At 39.6% G+C, this 27,722-nt stretch overlaps 1 protein-coding gene across 2 annotated transcripts in view; it reads right to left on the bottom strand.

The window, feature by feature from the left end:
- The window catches only part of ksr2 (kinase suppressor of ras 2), an 85,890-nt gene extending 59,402 nt beyond the window's left edge, over positions 1 to 26,488 (bottom strand). Inside the window, exons 1-3 of one of the 2 annotated variants that reach the window (XM_070904453.1) lie at positions 26,315 to 26,488; positions 14,146 to 14,286; positions 13,498 to 13,654 (exon numbers count right to left, since the gene is read on the bottom strand). In XM_070904453.1, coding sequence (XP_070760554.1) covers positions 13,498 to 13,654; positions 14,146 to 14,286; positions 26,315 to 26,488 — 472 coding nt within the window. The remainder of the gene's footprint in view (positions 1 to 13,497; positions 13,655 to 14,145; positions 14,287 to 26,314) is intronic. The other variant, XM_070904452.1, reaches the window with a different exon arrangement.
- Positions 26,489 to 27,722: the final 1,234 nt, after the last annotated feature.

Genomic DNA, 27,722 nt, shown 5'->3' with positions numbered 1-27,722 from the left:
CGCAAAGACACAAGGGACATAATATACAGGAATTTTCCAGGCTCTCATTTTCTTTTTTTTTTAAATATATAAATATGTAATATTTTTTTTTTTGGCATATTTTAGTCATCTTGACTGGTGGGTTCGGAGTGTTGAGTTTTCATTCACTAAAGGTTATGTTAAGCACTACTGAAACAGCAAAACATTTAGTTTCCTTGTTTCCTGAAGCAAAAGTCCAGTTCATTCCAGTTGGGCATTCAACTCTCCTGGTTGAATCATGAGCACCAATCATCAAGCTTAACATTCTGCTGCATGCACTGCTAACGGCAAACAGAAGCTAAAGACAGCGGCCTGTAGAAACCCGATGATACTTTAAGCTGTTAAAAGCTGAAGGAATCAACATTTTTGTATCAACAATGGGTCGAATGACTACATGACAGGCTTCTTCTCCATAGCAATAGATGCTGAGGCTCATGGGTATTGTAGGATTTAAAGCCATCTGCCATACCAAGCTGACGAAATCTCCACCGAGGTCTTGGGGAGGACTGCATATGTGAAAAAAGTAGTACGAATCCTTTTGTGGCTCCAGAGGGAGCTGTGCGATATCTGAGAAATTGCCTCAAGTGATGTCACTTGAGTCAGCATTGGGTGACTCAGTCGGCTACAAGTAGCCCGTTCCTCATCTCTACTTGAGGCTTGTGGCTCAAGGCTACATTAGCCGCTACCAGCATGACACATCCCAATCTCTGACTGAACTATCGGCAGTTGAGTTGCATTGTGGGTAATTCAGGCATCAGATTTTGACAAGGAAGAAGAATGAGAGGAATAACAAATTTTCTTTTCATCCATCATGAGTCCAACAATATTATAGAAGTAAAATGCTAAATCTGTGGAGTACTCTATCCAGGACACTCCCATGTGAAAACATTGAAATATGGGAGTAAAAATACTTCCAGAATCAGCGACTACTCCTACTTTGTAACTCTGGAGTTTTACCTTTGATACATCCACAAGAGGAGCAAACACATGTCAAAGGCTATGGAAAAATATAACCCGAACATAACATTACGGTAAACCAAATGATGCCGTTGCTTAGTTCCTGCTCTCTGGCTGAAGTTTTCTAATCAGTGAATCAGTGAACCTGGTGACAATAAGCTTTGGTTGTCATGGAAACCTGCTGGTTTTCAGCACTGCATTGGTTATCGGTCCCCTTCACAGAATATGTTTCTGTGAAGAGTCAAAGTACAAAATGTGAAATGAAAACTTGCATTAATAGCATTAGCTATCTTTATACATATATATATATATATATATATATATATATTGACGGATGTATGTTCCTGAAATACAGATCATATTTGTAAGCATTGATTAGTCTCACGAATATACACCCTGTCGACAGCTGTGATTCACACCTATGGATATTAGTCAGTGGGGTCTCTCGAGTCAAGCTGGCGCTCTGCCCTCAGTGGGGCTGCCTGAGGACCACACTCACACTTGTGGCCTGGACTCATATTAAGAGGCTCACATCTCAACCTTAAAAAACCCTTCAGAAAGACATCAGGATGCAGAAAGGACGAGTGGGCCCGAAAGAGTGCTCATGCACAGATGCAGGAAAAGATGAGGGGGATGCTCAATCAAGCCTCCTTTATTAGCAGGAATAAAACCACAACGGGCCTCTCAGAAATGCAAAAGTTCAGCTTGACCCCAAATGAACAACTAAAACTAATCAACGGCCACTGAAGAGTTCACACCACCGAGGCTGAGATTACAGATGGGAGGCAACAGACAGCTGATTGCTTTTGGTCAGGTCTAGAGGTGGTTAATACCTGACACATGAGGTGCCAGGTTGTACTACATTTCAAAATTAGTACCTTGGAAAATCTAACAAGATCGTTTTTGGAAATGTCGACCAATCACCCTTGATTTAAATTATGAGCTTCCCTTTGGTAATTATATTCTTGCATGAGGCAAACTCGCTTTAAAAAATGCTTTTGACAGCGCTTATCAAGCTGTTACCCAAGTGAAATTTCTCTGCAAGAGAAGCAATGAACTTGAATCACATTCATGCAACTGTTGCTTCAAGTAATGAGTCAATTCATCAAGCACACTAGTATCTTAGCAACTGCTTCAGCTAAACTGTAACAGGACTTGACTTATGAATTTCTTGTTTCACATGATCTCACCTAAGCAAAAGCATCATGCAACCCCCCCCCCCCCCTAAAGAAAACGAAGCTTGCTGCTAAATGAGATGAAGAGCACAGACTGAGCATAACCCCTTTGAGAATTGTGATTCAAGTTAATTTGTGTGGCTTGTAAGAGAGAGTACGTTTTAGAAGTTGCTTTTCATGGAGAGCTTTGAAAAAAGAGAACATATTGAGTAATTTATCACAACTTCTAGGGGCTAAATTCAACAGAGCAGTAACCCGCTGATATCAAGGCTTGACTTCAATCACTTTCTGTGAAAGCGTTCCTACTCTGCTCCTGAATTCACATTACGATATTGCTTTTCTTTTACTTTATTGCTGCTTTTCTTCAAGATGCATTAAGTAATATTTAAACTGTATCATAGCACAAAATGATCATAATACATTTTCAAGCACTTTTCATTTTCGATTGTACAAAAAAGAAACGATGACGGCGCTATGAGCAAGCAATCAATGTCACATTCTCCAGCCAAATCATGAAATGGGTATAATTGTGCACCTTGAAATATTACCTCTTCACTAGACATTTCTGCTGGATGTCTGCTCTAATTAGCTGGATTACTGCCTCTAATATGAAAATGTGAATTAAAAAGAAGGGTTGGCGAACCTGAAGGAGCTGGATGTGAAACGCTCTACCAAAAGACATGAAAAGTATCCAGTGAGATTTACATTTGTGTCGTCAGTTGTACAGAAAACTCTAAACACCATAAATATGTGTAAAATGTTTTTGTTAGATACTGTATGCTAGTGAGTTCACAAATAAAGGTTAAAAATCATGAATTAAATTAATATTTTGACATTCTGGGGAAGATATTTCTGCGCTTTCTTGCCTGAGAGTTAGGTTAGAAAACTTGAAAAGACTAAAACCACTCCCATGTTTGAGCTAGAGGTGGAAATCCTGAATTTAAATTCAGTTCAAAGCTTTGTACTCACTGACTTCCCTTTTTTTCCTAAACGAAACTGTTGCATCACCGTTCAGATGCACTTCAGTACGTACATCAGTAAGTGAACGCATCACCATCCACGCGGTTGGGCTGATTCAGACTGTCTTCAGTTCAGTAGTACATTCTGTCTGTTGCTAGTCCAAGCTGTCACATTCAGTTCAGTACAAAACTAGCCTAAACAAGCACTGTACATAAGGTTAATAGCTCAGCAGCCCATTATTTACGACCGAGTTATCAGATTATAATTGTTTCTGTGGCTTTCGTGGTATTTTAATAAGCTTTTAACGTGGAAGTACTGTGAAGTTAAACTACAGATGTTCCAGCATATAACCCGACCTAAACCCACAAATTGGCATGCTACATTTCTGTGTACAGATTAAAGAAGCTTGTATTTTTTCTCTTTCGGTTTGTCTCCTTCTTCCAGTCTTTATGCTAAGCTAAGATAATGGCCTACTCACTCAAGCTTCACGCTTGAAGCTACTGAAAACTTGGCCTCAAATCTTTAAGTGACTATAATCAATATTTTAACATCGCCAGACACACACAGTTAGCAACTCGCTGGTCAACATAGTGGATAGCTAAAGAGCCAGATATTTCCCTCAGGAGTTGGTGGAGAATGTTAAAATGAGAGTGAATATTGTTGAATATTGGACTTATTGTTGAATATTGGACGCAACACGACTCCAAATGAATGATAATGTTGCTTCATGTCTGCTCTGATTAGTGCGTGGATGTACGTGACAACCCTGTCTTTAAAATGAGCCCTGCCTACTTCAAACTAGTGAGAAGAACATCAAGACAAAAAGTGTATTCATGTAGGTGTGAAGCTAATTAAGAAAATATGTTTCAGATGTTCCAGCATATGACCCGCCCTAAACCCACAAATTGGCCTGTTTACATTTCTGTGTACAGATTAAAGAAGCTTGTATTTTTCTCTTTCGGTTTGTCTCCTTCTTCCAGTCTTTATGCTAAGCTAAGATAATGGCCTACTCACTCAAGCTTCACGCTTGAAGCTACTGAAAACTTGGCCTCAAATCTTTAAGTGACTATAATCAATATTTTAACATCGCCAGACACACACAGTTAGCAACTCGCTGGTCAACATAGTGGATAGCTAAAGAGCCAGATATTTCCCTCAGGAGTTGGTGGAGAATGTTAAAATGAGAGTGAATATTGTTGAATATTGGACTTATTGTTGAATATTGGACGCAACACGACTCCAAATGAATGATAATGTTGCTTCATGTCTGCTCTGATTAGTGCGTGGATGTACGTGACAACCCTGTCTTTAAAATGAGCCCTGCCTACTTCAAACTAGTGAGAAGAACATCAAGACAAAAAGTGTATTCATGTAGGTGGGAAGCTAATTAAGAAAATATGTTTCAGATGTTCCAGCATATGACCCGCCCTAAACCCACAAATTGGCCTGTTTACATTTCTGTGTACAGATTAAAGAAGCTTGTATTTTTCTCTTTCGGTTTGTCTCCTTCTTCCAGTCTTTATGCTAAGCTAAGATAATGGCCTACTCACTCAAGCTTCACGCTTGAAGCTACTGAAAACTTGGCCTCAAATCTTTAAGTGACTATAATCAATATTTTAACATCGCCAGACACACACAGTTAGCAACTCGCTGGTCAACATAGTGGATAGCTAAAGAGCCAGATATTTCCCTCAGGAGTTGGTGGAGAATGTTAAAATGAGAGTGAATATTGTTGAATATTGGACTTATTGTTGAATATTGGACGCAACACGACTCCAAATGAATGATAATGTTGCTTCATGTCTGCTCTGATTAGTGCGTGGATGTACGTGACAACCCTGTCTTTAAAATGAGCCCTGCCTACTTCAAACTAGTGAGAAGAACATCAAGACAAAAAGTGTATTCATATAGGTGGGAAGCTAATTAAGAAAATATGTTTCAGATGTTCCAGCATATGACCCGCCCTAAACCCACAAATTGGCCTGTTTACATTTCTGTGTACAGATTAAAGAAGCTTGTATTTTTCTCTTTCGGTTTGTCTCCTTCTTCCAGTCTTTATGCTAAGCTAAGATAATGGCCTACTCACTCAAGCTTCACGCTTGAAGCTACTGAAAACTTGGCCTCAAATCTTTAAGTGACTATAATCAATATTTTAACATCGCCAGACACACACAGTTAGCAACTCGCTGGTCAACATAGTGGATAGCTAAAGAGCCAGATATTTCCCTCAGGAGTTGGTGGAGAATGTTAAAATGAGAGTGAATATTGTTGAATATTAGACTTATTGTTGAATATTGGATGCAACACGACTCCAAATGAATGATAATGTTGCTTCATGTCTGCTCTGATTGGTGCGTGGATGTACGTGACAACCCTGTCTTTAAAATGAGCCCTGCCTACTTCAAACTACTGAGAAAAGCATCAAGAAAAAAGAGTGTTCATGTAGGTAAGAAGCTAATTGAGAAAACATGTTTTCAGGGCCATTAATGCACAGATATCTCATCTAACTCAAAATTTTAAAAAAGTTAATAAATGCATTTCCCAAAATGTCAATATCAGATGTCTTCCAATCAAATCTTTCTTCCCATGTATTAACAAATGCAGGTCGCATATATGCATAACTTCAGATGTAATTTTGGAGCCACATCATCATCAATCTTCCATTCTCTCCTCTCACCTGAATAACACGGCATCTCCGCTTCAACTGACAATCGAAAACAATGCGCCGAGCATTCATGGCTGCTTCTCCTCTGCAGTGATTAATGCAAATAGCACACCGCAACATCATTAATGGGGCAATCTTAACATGCGGTGAGGCTTTGAGAAAGACCGATAACAGCCTCATAATTGGACTAATTACCTCTAGATGTGTTACTTCTTTGGGCTAAATGGCAGTGAAATGCCACTGGGACAGAGGCTGGTCTATCTGACTGCCACTGTAAACAGGATTCGGCGAAAAGGGCAATGGCTGCGTTCAATAGACGTAGTGTCCCTTTTTAATGTGGACTCTTTTAAGTTGAGGGTTCATGGACGTTCTTGCAGTGTAATCAGTGGGACTCAAAGTTAGACTCTGCTAATTAGTTAACAGCCAATAAGGACCACCCAGGGGTGTTCAGGAAGATGGGTGTTGGGGGTTCGGTCAATGCTTCTTCTGGTCCTTTGCCTTCCCTGTTGCATCTGCTCTTTTCTTCTCGACATGACTACGTTTCTTCTGCGCCTCCTGTCGTCATTGACTCTTTCTCATCCTAATTTTCTCTCCATGTTATTCCCCCACACGCCTCCATCACTCTCCTTTTCTTCTCCTCCAATCTCCTCTCTCGCATATTCTGTGCCTCCTCTGCCTTTCTTCATCTCTTTTTTCTTGCTGATGGCATTTGATGCCAATTAGGCGTTTGTGTGCATGTGAAGCTGTCTCAAGGCGGGGCACGGGGACATTCCTTTAAGCTATCAAAGATTAGGGAGGAAAAGCACCGAGGAGACCTGTCGTGCTAAACAAAGATCAACACTATTAGCCTGATCAACAGAAGAACTCATATTCAAGAAATTCTTCATGTGAAAATGTTTGTTTGAGTGTGTGTGTGCGTGCTTGGACTTGGTCTAGAGGAGCGGGCTGGATAATGTGTGTATATTGCGGCACAAAGGACCGACCGGCTGCCTTCGAATTGTATGACTCATCCTCATTGCAACTCGTGGACTGCAATCCCAAGAGCCTGTAGTGAAAAATTCTATTAACTTGCATTAGTTTCCTTCCTCCACCATTACACCACAGAGCAACATACATCCACTTATTATGTCCTCTGTTTCTCTGGTTATGGGATGTATAAACTGCCAAGATTGTAAAGTATATGAATGTCCATGTCTGCCAATTTTAACATAATTCCTGATGACTCATAAACTGGAGCAACATATTTCCTTTGAAAAAAACATGTGGTATAAATCTGTAAATCCTTTTCTGCGCTCTCGTTTATAATGCTTGAATATATTTGTACTTTTGCGACAACCTCCAGATTTTTAAGAAAAATATATAACTCTTTAAAAAGACTCAAGACGTAAGAACATCCTCCGCTTCTTGCTTAACAGTGTTTAAGCGCTAAATGCTCTCATGGGGCTGTTTAACCCTTCAAAAGCGCATGCACGTCTTCTGCTCGCGCATATATATACACGCTGACACACAGGTACTCGCACAATCCCACACACACACAGATGTGCGAATGTGGCAATGTTTCGAAGCTATGACATATCTCCCTCTCCGAGCTCCATCTGCGTAAGAATATGAAAAACGCTGCTGCACACCCTGTATTTCTCTCGGCTGAAAGTGCCTCTCACCGCTCTGTGTGGGGGTTGTGGTGTTGCTGTGGTGCATTCACACATCTCTAGCCAGTCCCCCCCTGTTAGAGAGCCCATTAGTGGCTCTCCGTGGCCAGACCCTGCCTTTGGAGAGGCAGAGAGAGAAAGAGAGGGAGAGGAGGGAGGGGAGTACGGCGAAGAAGAGAGGCAGATGATAAACAATAAGCAGGAAGACAGGAGAAAGAGAGGAAAAAGAGGTAGACAGTGAAGGAATGAAATGAACACAGACAAAAACAGCCCAGACCTTCATCGTAAATTTTGAAAAGTATCTTCTATGACATTTTCTTGACATAATACTTATTTGTTTGACAAAAAAAAAAGGTAACGTACTAGCTTTTTCCTGAGCTTTCAACCACATCTCATGGTCTTTACCAGCGGATGGAGTTAGTTGCTATCATGTGACCCAAGTTCGGCACCTTGATCATGTGATAACAAGTGGGCGTATATGGAGAAAGATCATAACACTTATCTCTGTTCAAAGATTTGTTTTTGGGGTCAGATGTGAATGGCCTCAGTGATCTTTAACCGCCTTCCCAGTCTATGTTAGGGCTGTCATTTTTTATTTGAAATTCATATAACAGTTCTAACCTGAAAAAAATGTATATTGTATAAGCGCTGCAGGCTTCCTAAATATGCACAATGTCCTGTTGCCCTCTGAGTAAAGTAGCCGTTCAAAGTTAAAATGATTCATCTATAAAAACATCACAGTGCTACCAACTTAATCAACCAACGCTGAGAGGTGATATGAGGAAGCATTCAACACCATGGATGGAAAAAGCAGCACCAGAGTGGCGCCGCGAACGAACAGAGCAACGTCAAATCCACAGCTGCTGACTTAAGACCAGAACGGTCACTACTAAAACAACAGGGACCACCAGAAACATCCTAGAGAGACCCGAGTCCTCAAGTCACAAGGGGTCAGCACTTCAACACCTTTTGTTGTTACACACTAAAGACAGGAACTCCTCAGGAAGGAAAAATGGAGTGGGGTATGTCATCTCATGCATCAGCTGTAGGGAACACTATATGCAGTAGATCAACAGCAGGGACCCTGGAGAGAGACTGAATGGAAACAGACAACATAAACTGTCTGTGAACACCAGACCAAAAACCAAAACCAGTCAGAGTAGCATCAACTTGGAAAGGGTCAAAGGTTAATGAGCAGGAGTGAGCCGGAGAAAGCTCACGGGACAGGGGTCACCATGTCCCCATGCTGAGGTCGTGTGATGACAACTGAGGTATCTCAATCCAGAAAAAACTACCAGACCTTGAGTTAAGATTTTATTTTTTTTGTCACACCACTGTTTCCAAGGAAATTATGCTCAGTTATAATTTCACTGTCAGAAATGAAATGTTGATTCTAAGAAACCTGTTTGTTAAAGGGCATAATGCAGAGCAGTTCCTGCTACAGGAAGGCCGTTAACTAAATCGTTCAGACAGCGTTTCTCTATCTCCGACCAGTGGTCAGAGGGCTGGGGACGTCAGGAAAAAGACAGTTAGCAGCTGGACAAATCTCTTCAGTCCCAGCTTTCTCTGTTTGGAAGCCTGTGCGGTAGTTGAAGTAAGCAGGCTGGTCATAACCCCTTAATGTGAGGGGACTCTGGCAGTGGAGCATCAGATAGCAAAGGTCACGAACATACTTTCAAATGGTGGAATAAAATCTGGAATACATTTTTGGATCTATGCTACTTACTTACTACATATTTCAACATGTTTTTCGCCTTTATTTTATTTGAGGTATTTCGTGACTTGAGGGACATTTCACTTTATTATTGTTAGAACTCTCACTTATGACAGTTTCCTCAGCTGAATGATAAAAGAGTTACTCACGTCGCACTCATTCTGATTAGAAAAAAAAAATCTACGTCATGTGCAAATCAAATTTTTTTAGATGCAGTGTGAACACAGCCAAAGTCCTAGAGAGTGACAGCAAAAGAGAGCCGGTCTCCAGAGATGCCTGAAGCCTGGCTGGTCTGAACCCAGCTGGACTGAGCCACAGACGACTGGGATCGCCTGACGAACTCCGCCGGGGGACGCCTGCCTGCCTGTATGTCTGTCTTTCTGGACAACATCCCCCTCCATCCACAATCAAGCCGATGAGACAGAAAGATAGGAAGGAAGTTAGAGAAGCACACAGGAAGGCGAGCAACTCTGGCAGTCTGACAAACTAGCACAGGGACCAACAGAGAGGTGTGAATATTTCAAGAGGACAGCTGAGTACCTGCAGAATCACAAAGAGCCTGTTTTTAAGGTTGTGCTTGTCTGAATCCTTATTCATTACATAAAAACATCACAAAATGTTTTGAACCAATTTAAACCTGCTCTAATAAAACACTATTTTAATAAAGCACAGCTTTGTTGAGGGCACATTGAAGAAAAACTACTCATCAAGTTAATTTGCTTAATTATTCAGCAGAGTCTTCCGTCTGAAAGGACATCTGTTACAGAACAGTGTGTCTGTGTGTCTTGTTGTGTGTGTGTGTGTGTGTGTGTGTGTGTGTGTGTGTGTGTGTGTGTGTGTGTGTGTGTGTGTGTGTGTGTTTGAGTGGGAGTAGAGTAGAAACAGATATGTTATCAAACAGGTTTACAAAAGGTTGTTACTAAACCAAACAACCCGGTTTTAGTGATGATCTACTGCCCCCTTCTGGTTCTTTTGTATCATTGCAAAAACTTTTACCTAACAGGCTGAAAACACAGTGCGGTCTGTGTCGCCACCTGGTGTGCAACCATTAAACAGAAGAAATGCACTTGTGGCATCACAGCAGATGCCTTACCACTGTTAGTAAATGCCACTTCTTGAAAAATAAAGAATTCATTCTTAGGAACATAATGGTAGAAAAACAAAGATCTTACACCAGTTCTATTGTGAGACAAGTAAATACACACATATTAAATATCACCTGACAAAATTTTCCTTGTTAAATTATTTGTAGAAATACCACTTTCATTTTCCACATATCTTAGTGACTCCTCCTGTGACTCAGGAGGACTAATTACAGGGTTGTCTCTTCAATCCCCAGTTCCTCTTTATCCTCATGTCAAAGACACTGAACCCCAAATTGCTCCCGATGGTCAGGCCAGCACCTTGCATGGTAGCTCGCTGCTATCGGTGTGTGACTGTGAATGAGTGAATAAGAGTGTGTGAATGGGTAAAGCGCTTTGAAAAAAAAGCACTATATGAAAACAGTCATTTACCATTTACTTTACCCATTATAATATGCTCCCTTGTGAGCAACATTTACACTTCTAAACCGTAAGAACAACTTTTTGCAATATGTGATTTTAATGTTGTCAAATACTGTAAACTGCGTAAGAAAGTCCTTGTCACAGACAGAGGTTAAAAATGATGAAAAAGTTTGACATTTTCTTTCTTGCCGAGAGTTAGATGGGAATCAATAACACTCTGTGGTAAGTACGGAGCTAGAGCCAGGAGGTGAGTAGCTTAGCATGAAGACTACATATTGACAATGCACTAATAAGAAGCTTGAAATTCAGTTTAGGTCTGGATGATAAAGTACTGCAATGGTGAATAAATGCACATTGTAATGCGCCTTAAACAATAGGTCAATTACGCTTGTGTTAATTACACTGGGTGTCTATGGATGAAAACTCAAGCATCACTGCACGATAGTAGAATAAATATGTACATTAAAGGGTGTTTCCAGGTGTTTCCACTTTGGTGATTAGAGCTCTGCTCAGGTTGAATGTGCGTGGAGTCATGATACGAAATTACGTCACCAAAGTCAATGCACTAATAAAAATGTGTGTAAAGCTGTAAGTTGCCCTGCAGTAACCCCTGTGTTCCTGACCTTCCCCGCTCACCTGCACAGCTGTTCCCACTTCCCCATTTGCCTCACAGTATATGTCATATAGATCGTCTAATGTGCTTGCTACTTAGCGTTCCAGCCTTTTTCTCCACCTGTTTGGACCCCTGCCCCTTTGCCTGATCCCTAACTGCTTAAGTTGACTATATGACGCAGACATTTGAAGTTACACCCCACAAATCTTTTAAATTGCGGTCAATGATGATTCATAATAACATCATGATTTATCCACTTCATAGTGATTCAGTTTAACTTACAGTTTGTTAAGAATAAAAAGAAGAACTGAACCAATGTTGATGACTACATGAAGAAAACAGTGCCACCTACAGAAACTCCAGAAACTCCAGAAACTCAAACAGTACAGGGTGTATTTAATAAGTCATTTCTAGGAGCGGCAGTGGATTAACAACAGACTGACCGGCATAAATATATGTCATGACAATCAAAACAATTGGAGGATCTTTTTGTGCCATGAGATCACAGTATTATATTATTATATTATTTATTTTTTAAATATCTGCATCACTGGCACAAACACATTCATCTGGACACTATTTATTCTATATTATTATATATACTGTGGTAATATATGCTATATCTGTGATACGACAATCATCTCATTGATGATTGGTGGCATATGTATGTAAGGTGTCACCTAAATCATAGTATTTTACATAATCAAAATCTAAATATCCTTGATTTTATATTGTTTTCACCTTATTTTCTTTATAATTAGGTACTATAATAATATATAACAATTTGTTGTTTTACCTGGTGTGTCAACCCTGTCAATTTAAAGTCCCTGTCACTGTTAGGATTAGTTTACTATACACTGTAGCCTTGACGACTTGATAACTAATATACATGCACACATAACATAATGCAGCTGTTTTTTCACGCCTGTTCTTTATCTCATCTCTATCTCAGAATCCCTCACAACACTTCTCCTGTTCTGAATTCATTCAAAATGACATAATACATCTTACACATGTTACATATGCACATCTTGTAGAAAGAGGCAAGATGATGAGGTAATTGTTGGTTGGTACTGAATATAGTAGGATGTAAACACGCATCTTTCTCCTGCTTTTTCTTTGTACTTCACAAGACCCTCTTTGTATGTTTTGGCTCCACCAGTTTCTACATTTTTGATTTGCAGATTGATTTCCTTTTCCATATTGTTTGGAAGTATTTCAGTTTGTATATAAATCTAATTTAAAAAGCTTAACAAAGGTATTTAATATAAGTAAATCGTCACTTTATTTGTTTTTGAAACATTATTGTGGAGTGATGACACGCAGTCGTTGTTGGTTTGTTTAAGGATGCTCCCAATATCTAAGATTTGTTGACCCTCAAAAGTAAAGAATTCATTAGCTATGTTGTTGGGAAATCAGACGCAGAGGACAAGCAATAAGTGAACAGAAGAGGAATATATGAATTTAGCTGTTTATAACATTAAATAAGTTGATATTAGTTGAATACTGGTGGTCCACAAGTTTAAGATGCTGACAATTTAATTGCATCCCTAGTTTGTCAGAGACCTTTGTTGCGTGTCATCTCCTCTCTGTCCTCTCATTTTCTGTCAGCTCTCTACTTTATACTGTCAAACAAAAGCATAAAATACCCCCCCAAAAAACAGAAATAAGTTGCTCTTCAACAAGTCTGAAATGTCAGTGTCCTTGAATCGACTGTATCACAGAGAATTGTCCACAACAGCCCCAGCTTCAAACTGTATTACCCTGCAACAGCAATGTCACTTTGGTGGGAAAAAAAGATGATATACATTTTGAATTAGATTTAAATTATAAATAAGGGTAAGTGTTTCCCATGGTGTATTATCTACATAAAGCAAGATTTTAACATCTTGTAGAAATTAATTGATGGCAATCAATGGCAGCCTGGAAGGCAGGACATCAATCAAGGAAATCAAAAAACTTTACTGTTAAAATTATGTTTATAATGATCCTCTGTTTTGTACCAATCATTTATTTTGTCCTTTTTTACACATTACATTATTGCTGGCATTAATGTTTACACATAAATCAAGCTCTCTACAGACAGGATTAAGAGTGTCTTTGTTATCTCACAATTTCAAGTTTATTCTAAAAAAAAAGTATTTTCAGGACATATAAAGCAGGTGTTTCTATGAATGTGTGTGTGTGTGTGTGTGTGTGTGTGTGTGTGTGTGTGCTCATCTCTCTGTGCTTTGGGGGGACCCTTACCGAGCTGGTGGGCCTTTCTGAGGCAGGAGAGGGAGGCGTTGAGTCGGGCGCACTCCTCTTCGTTGGCACCAAACTTCTGCAGCAGCTCGCACACCTGCTCCTCGCTCAAATCCAGCAGGCCCTCCAGGGTCACCTCACCTGGGCTCATCTCCTACAAAACACACACACACACACACGCAATTCTTGAAGCCAGCATCTAGCGGCCATCAGAAGAACTGCAGTTTAAAACACAGTTGCTGCTGCTTGACGGAGAAAAGACTGAATGATAAAGAGGAAAAAGGTGACAGTGGACCAGTAACATGGTTTGAATGTTAGCCAAATAAACTACGAGGTTTAGTTCAGCCAGTTCACTTTCTAACAATGAATGTGAAAGAGATGGAAGAGGAAAAAGTTAAGTGCACAGGTGAATACAGACAGGTGACAAATCAAAGGAAAATATATGATGGGAGAAACATAACAAATGCAGATACTTCACTGGATGGTTTGTATTTATGAAAAGTCACCTAAGGGATATTTTATTAGACAGTCACCCGTCTGTACATTCAGATACCAGATTTTCATTATATCTTACATCCCCACATTGTACTTCTGGAAGATAAGATGTGTGTCTCTTTACATAAACATTGTGACTGGACATTTTACCTGTGTGACCTCTTTCCTCAGGTTGACAATGCGGAACCAGTGGCCGAGGCGAGGGAAGTCCTCCAGCTCGGTGCTGCGCTCCTCTAAGGCCACTTTGCACTTACAGGACAGCTGGCGGCTGAAGTACTTCACCAACTTCCCCTGGGAACAAGAGGGGCGAATACAGTGAGGGACGGCTGGTAACACATTACATTTTCTTTAATGCTGATGAAGCCTTTTCCCCCCCATTTTCACCTTTCCAAACATAAATTAAAAATGATTACCGTTAGTTTGTCCAAAGCACAACTTTCCTGCACAACATGAAAACTGCATGTGCTTTAGTACTGGACAACTCTGAGCAGAACAGAAACAAATCTGATGCAGTCTGAAAAGGTCATTAATTAGCAGAGCTTAAAAAATGGCGTACTGTTCTGGAAAGCAAGATTTTGCAAGAAGGAATCACATTTGTTTGAGATTTTTTGCTGCTCAGTCAAAAAAACTCAAAGATATTTTCCAACAATTTGCTGTCTTTTGAAAGTCCCACAGATTAAGTAGTTTGTTTGTTGAAATATGACAATAATATTAAAGGAAGGCTATCGGCCACCTTTATGATGTACAATGCTGTCAGAGAGTCTCAGAGTCAGAGATTTACACTGTTTACCGCAAAGTCACTGAAATGCATAGACAGTCTGGAAAACCAGCGCAGGGAAATGAATGCAACACTCTCTGTTCCCTCAACCACCACTAGCACTATCAAAATAAGTGGCTGAAAGCTGTGGTTATACTGGTAAAGTCCTACAGACTCATATCAAAGTATAGGTACGTTGGTGCAAGCAACAGCTACTGCAGTGAAACACTGTGCAGATTATATATGTGACCAGTAGATCACCCTGACTTTGTTTCTGTAAAGAGACGTTGCTGTTGAGTACTTTAAATGTCTTTTCTTTTCTTTTTTAGCCACAAACAACATTATATTCACCTGATTCAAATTGGGGTGGTGACAGACGTGTTTGTGGTGTTTACATTCTACCAGAGAGTTTTTTGAGCAAGACACTGGATCCCACCAGCTTTGTCAACAATATTATGTGTCTTGCACTGACCTCTATATAGTTAATTTAGCAAGAAATCTGAATAAAATACAATTAGATAGTACCAAGAGTATCACCCTGTACTTTTACAGTATCTTCATTTACTTATTTATTCCTACATTTAACTACCTTACATGATGTAAGTGTAGCACAGAGTTCCTGCTCAATGACTCACCTCAATTAATCCTTAAAAAACTCGAGCATTATTTGTCTGAAAATACATGCTCGCTTTCTTTTCTATTTTGTTCTTGAATGTAACTTATTTGGCTCTGGTCTTAGTCATGACTACCTTTGAAGCTGCCCGTCACGCAAACTTCACCAGACCTGGTGTTAAATCTCTTTTGGTAACAGTGCTCCAACTATTTATGCAACCATAATAAATCTCTAATATGCTTCTTGCGGTGTCCTTACCGAAGCTGTCAGAGCAGAAACATCATGTCCCTGACAAACTAAACTTTTACTGATTTAAGGAAATGATTCTCACTTTCTGATCAATGTATTTTGTAATTTCAAAACTGCATTTCCCTCGGGTTTTATTAGCCCTGGGGAACAAGCCGATGCACACTAATAATTAGCCTGATTATCACAGTATTACATCCTGTGAGGACATGATTAGTAATAACCCTACAAACACCTTTGAGTTACTCAATCTTTAAATCATGTCAACATTTTACTTCCATTTTATACATGTTAAATGTTTGCATCACATGTTTGTGCCAAAGAGGATCAGAAATGTGTCTCTTTACACAGATAACATAATGGTTCACGCCGAACCAAAAACATGAAATGAAAAAGATGACAGCAGGAGACTTGTTATGAACAAATGAACCCAACTGTTGAATAAATCCATCAGAACACACACACACACACACAATTGTTTGAATCATGTAAACGCTTTCATCAGTCTATCACTATAGCACATTTATTCAAAGTAATAGGTGATTATTCAAGTTTAGCCGTCAACTTCACGTATAAAGATCATTAAAACATTCAGTTATTTATTTTTTGTGACAGTTTTATTAATGATACATGTGCCAGTTTGTAGGTTCTCATTATCATATCCCACATTTTTCTATTGGCCTTTGATTATATGGCAAACAATAGTACCCTATTATGACAGCGCTCTATTTAATACTTCCTTATTTCCTTGTTATTAAAAATGTATCGCTAATTGAATCGCTATTTCTTGGTAAGTACATCTCAGAGAGGAGGAGAGAGAGTGACCTGGCAGTGAACCTGTGCTTGCAAGAAATAAGTAATGACAGTGAGCTTGATGGGGCAGGGCTGAGTTCACTCTCGTGTCATGGGTTCACATCAAAGTACTACATTCATTCAATAACAGGAACATATATTTGTGTTTATTCTGTCATTTTGGAATCTGGGAACCTTTACTTTTCGTTATGCCTTACTTGTACCGTTCCTATGTTCACTAACTAATGACTTCTGCTGAAACATCTGATAATATAAACCCTTCCTCGCAGGAGAGAGCCTCAGGTTGAAAATGTTAAGTGAGGCAGGATGCAGCTTAAACTCACATGCACAACCACTTTCACATTCACCACATTTAATACGTTCACAGGAATTTGTCCTGATGTCGTGGTGCAGACACAATCTAACAGCTCACTTGATTTATATTTAAGAATAACTTGGTCAAGTCATCCAGTTTGAAGTTCTGTCTATTTGACTATTTTATAAATTATCGAAATTATCGAAATATATCTTCAATGAACACGTAAACAATTAAATATAAATGTACAATAAAAATGCATTGTATATTATAATACGAGGTGAAATAAACTAAATTAAGTCAATAAATGTCTAACTAAATGAAATTAATGTGTAAGTGTTTATGTTAGTCATATATATACAGTACATTTAAAAAAATCATTCCATCATTGTAAGTGAGCTATAATTATAGTAACTTTTTATATATTAAAATTTACTTTACTAAAAACTTTGCTTTATTTATTTTAGTGCTTATTTCCAATGTACCCTTTTTGAAATGGCTCTGTGATATATTTGTTTACTGCAGATTTATTTAGTAAAAACTCTGCTTGTCAGTCATCAAGACGGGCGCAGACCTAACATGAGATTGTTAGGTCTGCCCTCTGCTCCCTTCTGCTCCTCAGCAGGGTAGATATTGGCACATTTGGCACAAGAACAACAGGACCTCAAACACAGGACATACAAAACAGGATCTGCTGTACTACTATCACATACAAAGTATATGTATGCAAACAAGGCAGCCAAAAGACAACACAAATATTTAAAGCACAGAATAAAACAGAAATAAAAATAGCTGCATAATGCAATAACAGCATTAGTTATTTAACACTAACCTAACAGGGATTTCTTTGGTGTTTGTACGGTGCACATTTGTTAAATTTAATGCCAATCATTTTCATCTTTCAGCAGGCATGATGCTGATCGCCCCAAACTAAAATCTCATGATTTACATGATGACAGAGCTACTTGGAACGTAATTAAGTACATTTACTCAACTACTGTACTTAAGAACAATTTCTAATTTATACAACTTAATACTTCTACTCCGCTATATTTCAGAGGAAAACACAATACTTTTCTCTCCACTATATTGTTTTAACAGCCTGTTACTTTAAAAATCACGATTTCATGCAAAACATATGATTTTTTTTATATATACAGATTAAACTACCAATCATTATACAAAGTGGTTACATTTAGCTCCACCACGGCCATCTGCAATAGTAAAATGTTACTTACACATTAATGCGTCAGTAACAATAATCCAGTGATATAACATATAATAATATGACACCCACAGCAGCCATTTCTTTTGCATTATGAGTACTTCTACGTTTGATATTGTAGTTCATGTTGCAGATAATACTTTAGTACGATTTTGAATGCAATACTTTTACTTGTAATAGAGTATTTTTACACTGTGGTATTGCTACTTTTACTTAACAAAATGATTTGAATACTTCTTCCAAGAACAAATGATTAAAGAATGAGGTGGCTGCAGAATCAGACAGGTATGTTTTTTATAAATCTGATTTTCAGATTACAGAGTAAACAATTATCCTGTTGAAGAAGAGATATTTTCTTTTGCTTTGACTGTACTTGAGACCTAAAACACAGCAAGCAAGATTTACAGCCAGTATATTTGTAGCGAGCCGCAACAATCGATTGAGTCAATTGGTCTGATTTGAAAGTGATGGTAGAACGAGGTCCAGGCCCACAGTGGGTGACGTGATGCTTGAAGACTTAAGCATGATACATTTGGATGGCCCCATTCCAAACATACACCTACAGAATGACTGCTAGAAATTAGACAGCGCTGGCCTACATCAGCGCATACCAAAGTAGAAACCAGTGGAGGAGGGACTCGCAAGTCACCTCTGAATGCAGAGAAAACCCTGAAGCAGCTGCCCACGGCTGCTAGCGCTCTGCCCGATAAGGCGACTGCTCAGTCCACACCCACAGAGAAACACACTTTTACTCTGGCTAAACATGTTGACTTCTTACTGTAGATCATATTCTTACAATATATTATAACCATCATGCTGCATCTGCTTAAAATATACCTTGCCATTTTTATTTGTTTATGGGATAATGGCATAAATGCTACAACATAGCATCACGTAGCATATATAAAGCAACTGGTTCTTATTCAGTGCAAATGAAAGCAGGAGGATGAGTGAGGGAGAGGGACAGAAAGACAAATAGACAGCAAGAGACTTTTCAATCAGTACTTGTATTATCAAAGTGTATCTTTCTCTACTTCCAAGACACAACACAAGACAGGAATGCATCACTGGATCAATTTCACACGCACTTATTCCTGGACCGGCTCATAAAACCTACTGTGGTCAGAGGTCATTTTTTCACACATACACTAAGATTTGGAATGACATCCCATATTACATTAGAGCAATAGAGGTTACTCTATTACACATTTCAAACAGGCATATAAAGGACACACCTGCAACCAGTGATTCATCTTACGTACTCCACTTGAGTCCTCTCCTCTGTAGTGTCTGTGTAGCTGTTTATGTTTTGATGTTGTTTTTATTTTGTATTGCAATGTCATTGTCATTGTAAAAGAACAGGAACCAGCTTTAAACCAGAGTCAGGCCAGTTTAACACATTTCAACATCTGTAATGTTACTTTTAATATTTTCCTGTATAATAATATAATAATAACAATAACAATAATAATAATAATTTACCCCTATATATATATATATATAGCTCTAGGGATAGCAATGTCGGTCTGTCGAGTCGAGTCAGTTGAACCACCACTTTAGTCCAGACTGAAATATCTCAATAAATACTGGATGGATTTGGTTAAGGATGAATTGTAGTCACTTTGACGATTGATCTTCTGATCTGAACAAACTCCTACATCTACTACATCATCAACTAATGACATTCGCATCAGCCTCAGCTGTACTTTGTTTTTAGTGCTGATTAGCAAATGTTAGCATGCTAGCATGCTAAACTAAGATCTGGCCCAGGAGTTTAACTTAATTATTTTCTAAATTCCCATTCTACATTTAACATTTAGCAAGCTGCACCGAACTCTGCATCTCATCAACATAAACACTTCAGCCAACAGAACTCTCATTTACCGCAGTGCACCTGACACTAAAATACTCTTTCTAAACCCGAAATAACGGCTGACTTGGAGCACAGCCAGTTTCAAGAGAGATGGACAATTGATTATACTCTTTGTGGAGTTTAATGTGACATCTCCCTGCTGTTCTAAAGAAACACAATCTCAAGTGGCGTTAGGCCTTACTCGATTAAACTAAACATGTACAACAGTCTTATCGATACAAGGGAGGGGAAAGAGAAAAGGGGGTTGCTCAACTTTGTATTGAAACTTATTGTTTAAAGAAAGTTTGTTTAAACCATGAAGCCCCCCTCGTTAAAAACAATGTGGCCAGTGGCCTCCAGGTAACGTGAGTTAAATGCCTCTGATCTAACGTGTAAAACCAACCACCAAGCAGCATCGCCATCCTGAAGCTCCAGTCAGAGCAGATTTGGCAAAGCAAAACTTTACTCCCTTGCTGTGGCGAAAACCAGAAGGGACTGAACATACTGTACTGTGGGCAGGTGCACAAGCATAAGCTGCTAGGGCTAGCAGGCTAACAATAGCACGGCCACAAGCTGAAAATGATCCCTGTTTCTAACACTTTATTATCTTTACCTTCTGTCGCTGCCCTTGCATGGACTGCTAGACATGCAGAGTCCCTCCGATAACGCTGCTTGTACTTATTCATCAAGTTACAAACACACAAAAGCCAATGCTTTCTGAACAAGAAGTCAAGCCTGTCCATGCATGGATACTGGTGAGTCTCTAAGGTGACCCATGGTGCACCTCAAAACGATAAAAGTAACAATGCACTGCAGATAGAAAAATAAATACAAAGGTCAACAGCCGCCAAATTTATGAAAAAGTTATGTTGAAAAACTGATCAGTGTGCCAGGTTTTTCTGGTCCATGTTACCTCTACATTTAGTTGCTAACATAAATATCTTTTTCTGTTGATGTTCGTCAAAAAGACCTATTTACATGTGATTAAATAATAAAAGCTGGGAGTACTTTTCATAGGCACTGTAACTCTGGCTAACATCACTAAACCAGCACTTAGCTAAAATGATGGACTTTTCCTTTTAGCAGACTCTTGAAGTACACAAGCCTTGTACACAAGTTGCTATTTCCATTTGAGACATATGAGCTAAAATGACCTCTTCACAACTGCTACACTCACAGTTAATCCAGATAAACTGGAACACTTAATGAATGCACAGCAGACGATGACTACCACACCAGCTTTATCTGAGCTGTTAAACTAGAGTCCTGTGTTATAAATGTCCAGCACTATCGTTTCTGCTTATTAAAGAGCGTAATAAATGGCCTCTCAGCAAAGGTTGGTGCAATTTGTGAATTTAACTTCAGTTCAAGTAAAGACACAGCTAACAGTTAAAAGTACCTTAAAATATACATTTATTTGTATATAGTACTTTAGTAGAAAAGCAATTCATCAACGAGTAGTACCCAAATTTAGTTTACTGAGCTGCAGCATACTGTAGCAATTAATCATTTATCAACCAAACACCTAAAAAAAATAATCCGGGAGTAACATTCAGTCACATAATAAGACAGTGTAGATGTACAATCCTTAAACAGTCACATATTACACAGAGGGAGGCCAGGGAAGCCACTACAGCGAAGGTGCCTCCCAAAGTTTAATGACAAGGGGACACAATGGTTTTGGACATCGGTGATTGTCCACAGGCCAAAAAGAGTCAGGCAAATAAACCGTATTAAAGCAGATGCATATTAAAATGGTACTCCAATGACTTAGTAGTGCACCTCTATAAAGGTGGGGGACTCACAAGAGACATATTTAAAGCAGCAGAGGCTGAGATATCCTGACTCTTAAACCTACAGTTCCAAGTTTCTCCAGAAGACATAATACAACTGTTTTCACAGACATGTAAACTAAATGTGTGTAAAGTAACGTGCAAAATCGGCGCAGCATTAAGGTGATGTTACACCTCATGTTTAAGTGGCTATAAACAATATTTTTCAATAACAATGAATCAAATGACAATGTGAAAACAATGCGACAATGTGAAAGGGGGTCGCTTGTTGTGACGAAACTACAGCTGCCTGAATCTGCAGCTGTCCTCGGCTCACTTTACGTTTTCAGTGAAAAAGCTCTAGAAACTCACTGCACACCACCTGCTCAGCACCAAACAGCACACAGTTAGCGACAATCTCGTGGACATAGTGGAAAGTTTAGCAGCTAAAGAGCCAGATATTCCCCTCAGGAATTGGTGGAGACCAAAACCAGAGCTTAAACTAGAGTAAATATTGGACTTAGATGTGCCAAGTGGCCAGAAACACGAATGAATGATGCTACTTCGTAACTTCTGGATGAGTAAATAAGCAACCGCTTGCTAACAAGTTCACCATTTAAACTTAAAAGATGATAACATGTCAGACAGACAATGCAACAATCACTACGCAGCACTACGCAGCACTACGCAGTACGGTAGGATTTTTTCTTTCTTTTCATGTGTGTGCCTTTAAGGAGAGACTGTTTGAAAGTTTGCGTCCTTATTCCCATAAGATCGGGAAGGCATGCAGTTTGATCCAGACAAGAGGAAGCTATAACGGTAGGCTTGTCGTACACCCTTCGACTGTGGCCAACAGGTATGAATACTCGTGCCTTTAGACATGTTCGAACAACACTTAGCATGACCTGGTTTGCTTCAAGTACAATGAACCCTTTGACCTTCTAAGCTACAGTGCTTGAGCTGTTCTTCATAGCCTTTGATCTTCTGACTCTGAAAAATACCATGGTCCCACCTTTGAAGCAAAAATAAAAAAAGAGCAGATGCTCCACTTCTTGTTAAAACAAACACTATAAAGCCTTCGCCCATCTCATATACTTGAATATGAATGAATAACAACACTTGTTTTGACCTGCCCTCTTTTCTGTTATATGAAATACATAATTGGATCACATGTCATGTGCTATCATGCGTCTGCATCTCTATGAAAGCCTAAAAAGAAAAGATCATTCATCATGTGCGTTGATCATTCCAGTGTATCCAAGGGATACCGCCTACAATGCATAATCATATTAATGGAAACCAGTATTAACACTTCATCCAGGTAATGATATAGGCTGCTATTCTTGGTAAAGCTTTTGGCTAAAGCAGGGTGAGTGCTCAACGCCTCTAAGAGATTGTGTCTGATGCACAATATGGGTCCTTTAATAGAGATGGAAAATGTCGTGGAGGAATCTCCCATACACACAACACTCAATGAGGATCAGGACAGGTTAACGAGGAAGGCTTTGCGTGTGGCTGACGTCATTGTGATCCTGATCAAAACCCCTGGTGGACAACTCATTTGTCGTTGAGGCAATAAGACGACTCTGGCTCTGCAACTCGGAGGATTTGAGGGAGATTAGACGGTTCTCAAGAGAAACCCCTTTGTTGCACTTGTGAATTAACTGTCGAGTGTGTTTTTCTTTGTTCTCATTCATGTCTAATAGTTTATTTCTGTTGAGCCTTTATTTCACATATTAGCTTATTTAATTTCTGCTGAGAAAAATCTCAAATAAACTGATATGCAGTTCCATCCAGACCACGTTTCTGCAGTAGTCCAAGCCATATCTGTTTTGGGTCCCAGGTATTGATAAAAATGTGTTTTACACAGGGATTGTAGCCTAAATCTAACAAGAGAAGAATTGCAACCCACAACAGTACATGGCTACCAAAATATCTCACTCTGACCTGAATTCATGTCGCTGTTTCTATTATTTTGTCTGGTGGGCATATACTAAATAAAAATGTGGCCAATGACTGTAGTTTTCAAGCACTGTGCATGTACTAGTAGCATATAAGACAATCTATTTTTAAGTATACTGTGGAGTGCAACAACACGGTATAATCAGTATTAAACCAAAAACCTCATCACAGAGATACAACTTGTAGTTGCAGTTGAACAAGTGAAATTTTGCTACATCACTCACTGTTGCTGCTTCATTTAAAGCTTTAGGAAGTCTGCAACAAATCTAAGTCATCACTATGGATTTCTATGCAGTTATAGAGGGACAGAGAGAGAGAGAGAGTAACCATAGATGAGACATAAGTTGAGACATTAATAGTCCCGGGGACTGTGAAATTTGACACACAATGTAGAACTACAGTAATCAATATTCTGTAAAATGAAAAGCCCACAAAGTCAGTTCTCATCAACTGTGTTTTCAGCTGCAGCAGTTAATAAACCCATAGTTGACAAACCCACTGTGCGCTACCTGCCCAGCACCAGAAAACAGAGAGACAATATAGCAACTATAACTGGTGAACGTAATGAAGCTAAAGAGCCAGATGTTTTTCCCTTCATATACATCAAGAGGCCAGAAACGTGACTTCAAATGAACCCTAATGTTTCTTCGGCTATAACACCTTTATAAGGTGATATGTCAGGCATTGTGTTGTCGGATTATTCTGCCCCCAAGTGGCAAAAAAAAAACTGTCGCTGCAACTTTAACTCTACCCAGAGCGAAAAAACTTTGTTCATAAGATGGATCTGACTATGTAGAAGCCATGACATCACAGTGTCTGAAGAACTACAGTATGTATACAAAGTCGATCCATCTGTTCCACTATTGTGGTGTACAACAAAGACAACAATACCCCCAATGTATTATATGTCCTGCCTTCACTTCAATAGATCAGGTGTAAACATATGAATAACTTATGAATGTTTCGGAAACTGTATTGTCTACACTAGCTTATCTTCTTCTCTGTTTTTGGCACACAGCAACCTTTCGTTACTGCCCTCTGCCGTCACCAGAAGTGTGTTTCACATCGCCCCTCATGCTCGTGGCTCATGGCCAGTCTGGTAGAGCAAGTGATGCAAACAATACCGCCTATTTAAACACTATACGGCATCAATGGAGGTCAAAACCTCTGCAAGGTCCCTTTAACCACATAGGGGTCACTGCAAATGTTCAAGTTTGTACTTTGTCATATTGCCATCACTTCTCAAAGGATACTATCTTCTCATGTGTACCAATCAATATACACATTAATAAAACCCCTTGTCTTTTTAATGCCATAATTTATTTAACTTTTCCCAGTATTGCAAAGGAAGGCTGAAATGAAATATAAATGTAGGAGGCTCTCCCAAAAAAGTCAGACTACCTGACCTTCAGCCCTTTAACCACCGAATAATATCCCTTAGCCACACAGCACAGATTGTGGTAGAGATGTGACACATGCTGATCATTTATGCTTTCAGATTGCCACTGTGTATTTTCTTAAAAAGAACTGACCATATCATCTGGGTATATCTTTAGTTTTACTTTGGAAAAAGCTGAAAGAATTCATCCAAAAGGGGGTAAGTTATAACTTATCTATCCCTTTTTTCTGTCCGGCACAATCAATCACATCTTACTTTTAAAAGAATCCATTCACAAAGGCTGATATTAATATGTGGTAACATAAAAAGAATACCTCTGTAGTGCTTGTAACAAATAATCCAGCACCCACAATGCTTTGCAAGGCATTCAGGGAACATAGTGAACATTTATCTTCACACTGTAGCCTGCTCATTGCTGGCAGCACATTTCTACTTAATATTAGTTCTCTCTCTCCTCTTGGATTACATTCCTGTCTCCTGTCTCCTGCCACACTTGCAAACTTCACAGCACTGAATACGTTACATGTTTATATATTTTAATAGTTCAGTGTGTGGCGCTTTATGATATTTCTTTTTTTTTAAAGTAATATCTAATTGATATCCCCCACTGGGACTTAACGTGTTGATGGTGCACACAGATACTCAGTGGTGAGTTTATGGCAACCTTATCGCACTTAATGCTGTTTGTTTTAATCTCCTGAGGCATCGCCATAACATTCTTACAGGCCTTCGCTCTATAGTGAGTTTTCAGTGACCTTATCGCACTTTATGGCATTTTCTTTTTATGTCCCGTAACAGCCTCTCACTGGCGAGGGGGGGTGGTGGGGGGGCAGTCAGATATCTCAAACACTACACCGGGATATTATGGCTATTACGTAACGCAATTTACGGAATACCCCACGGGCCAATTAAACGGATAACGATATTTTGTAACAATTTCAGTAATCTGCTCGCCTTGCGTAACAGCGGGGCCTGGATGCGCTGCGAGGACAGATGCGCAGGCTGGCATATTGGCAATGGATTGTAAACACGGGCTGCCTATAGGCCTCGGCTGCCTCCGATATTATTCTGATGGAGAAGAGCCACCTTCTCTCCCCGCCACCTGCAGAATGCGCAAGTCTCTAACAGCCCACTGCAGCCCCGTAGCCTCTTGATTTATTGCACTGCACTAAACAGATAGCAGCGGGCTTTAGCACAAAACCTTTGCATATGTGTGCAAAGGCAACACCGACAGCAGAAAAAACAGTTTGTCGTTGAAAAGGCAGTGAAAAATAAGCCTGTGCACAGTGGCCTAGAAATAAATAACAGACGGTGACAGCCCTCCGTATTGATTTAGATGAAGATGCACAGCAGAAATTCAGTCATTCCGCTCAAAGGGTGCTTACCTCCAGCGTTCGTATCTCTTTTTGTGTCAAGTCGTTGGATGTGGCACATTTGGTCCGTAAACCCTCCAAACTAGAAATGCTTATGTCTATCATATTTTGCACCAACTCGCACTGCTGCAAGGCTTTCTGCAAACTCAGATGCTGCTCCTCGCTTTTTGTCATCTCCTCGTTCATAGTTTAGCGAGCAGTGGTCGTTATTTTCCCTTTACACTTAAAAAAAAAAATACAAATAAAAGCAACAACAACAACAACAAAAAAAAAAAGAAATGATAATAAATTCAGAAAAGAAACGTGGAGAAGCCCATGGAACAGAGCAACCTGCGAAACGCCATGAAACGAGATGTTGTAGGTTTACAGACGGGGTTTGAGCCGTGAGAGAGTCGACTCCATTGCAACAACAGTCCTCGTAGTTCCTGCTGTTTCATCCAGGTGTCTCTGGTTGTAGGCTAAATCAAACACGATACGAAGATACCGAGCGGGACTACACGGTTTGCCACAGCATCCATTGGGTGCCCCTTCGTTTCAAATGGATGTTTAAAAAAAAGAGAGAGAAGCTGATCAGCGCATCATAAGCAGACGTATCGGGGGGAAAGCCTGGTGGTTTTAAAGGTGCTGATGTGTGGATTGGATGCAGGTACTCCCTGTCTCCCTTGACAGCAGCTGCATCCCGGTTCGCTCCCACCACACCGACATGTTTCCTGTCAATCAAACCCACAGCAACAGCAACAGCATCGCCCAGGCACCGCCGTGAGGGGCCGCTCTCGCGAGATTAGCGCGAAGTGCAGTGGGCTCACTGCTTCGACCACTGGGTCTCCAGGTCTGGACGAGGAACAAAACGGACACTTTTCACATGTTCGGAGGAAAGATGGAGGTGGGGGGGGGGGGGGGGGGGGGGGCGATTAGATGCGTGCACTCCCATACAGGACACCTACACACATACATAGCCTATACTCATCTACAGCCCCCCCCACACACACACACACACACAGGTTGTTATTCTCATGACTTTACAGTGATTTTATTTTAATTTTGTTTTTTATTTATTGATGACAAAATATTTAAACTTTTAAAAGTCTCATCATATTTGGATGAATTTCAACCTTTTTATAGATGTGTGTTTCTGACGTTGTCTGTATGTGCTTGTGTGTATACAGTGAATAAACAATAGAACATTTACATTTTAAAGCAAATCACCTGGCATTTAATTATCATCTTTGGTTGATTTCCATCTCCTTATTAGGCATTGGTTCCCAAACTGGGGGTAAGGGCTCCTCGAAGGGGGTCCCGTGATATATCTGAGGGGTCATAAGATGATTAAAGAGATAAGGAATAAAAGAAATATATTTCTGTTACACAAAACTATGTTATATTTTTCTGACTTTAATCTAAATGTTGCTTTTTTTCTTTT

The sequence above is a fragment of the Enoplosus armatus genome, chromosome 4 (assembly GCF_043641665.1).
Source record: "Enoplosus armatus isolate fEnoArm2 chromosome 4, fEnoArm2.hap1, whole genome shotgun sequence".
NCBI classification, from domain to species: domain Eukaryota; kingdom Metazoa; phylum Chordata; class Actinopteri; order Centrarchiformes; family Enoplosidae; genus Enoplosus; species Enoplosus armatus.
This window is presented reverse-complemented; position numbering and strand designations above follow the sequence as displayed.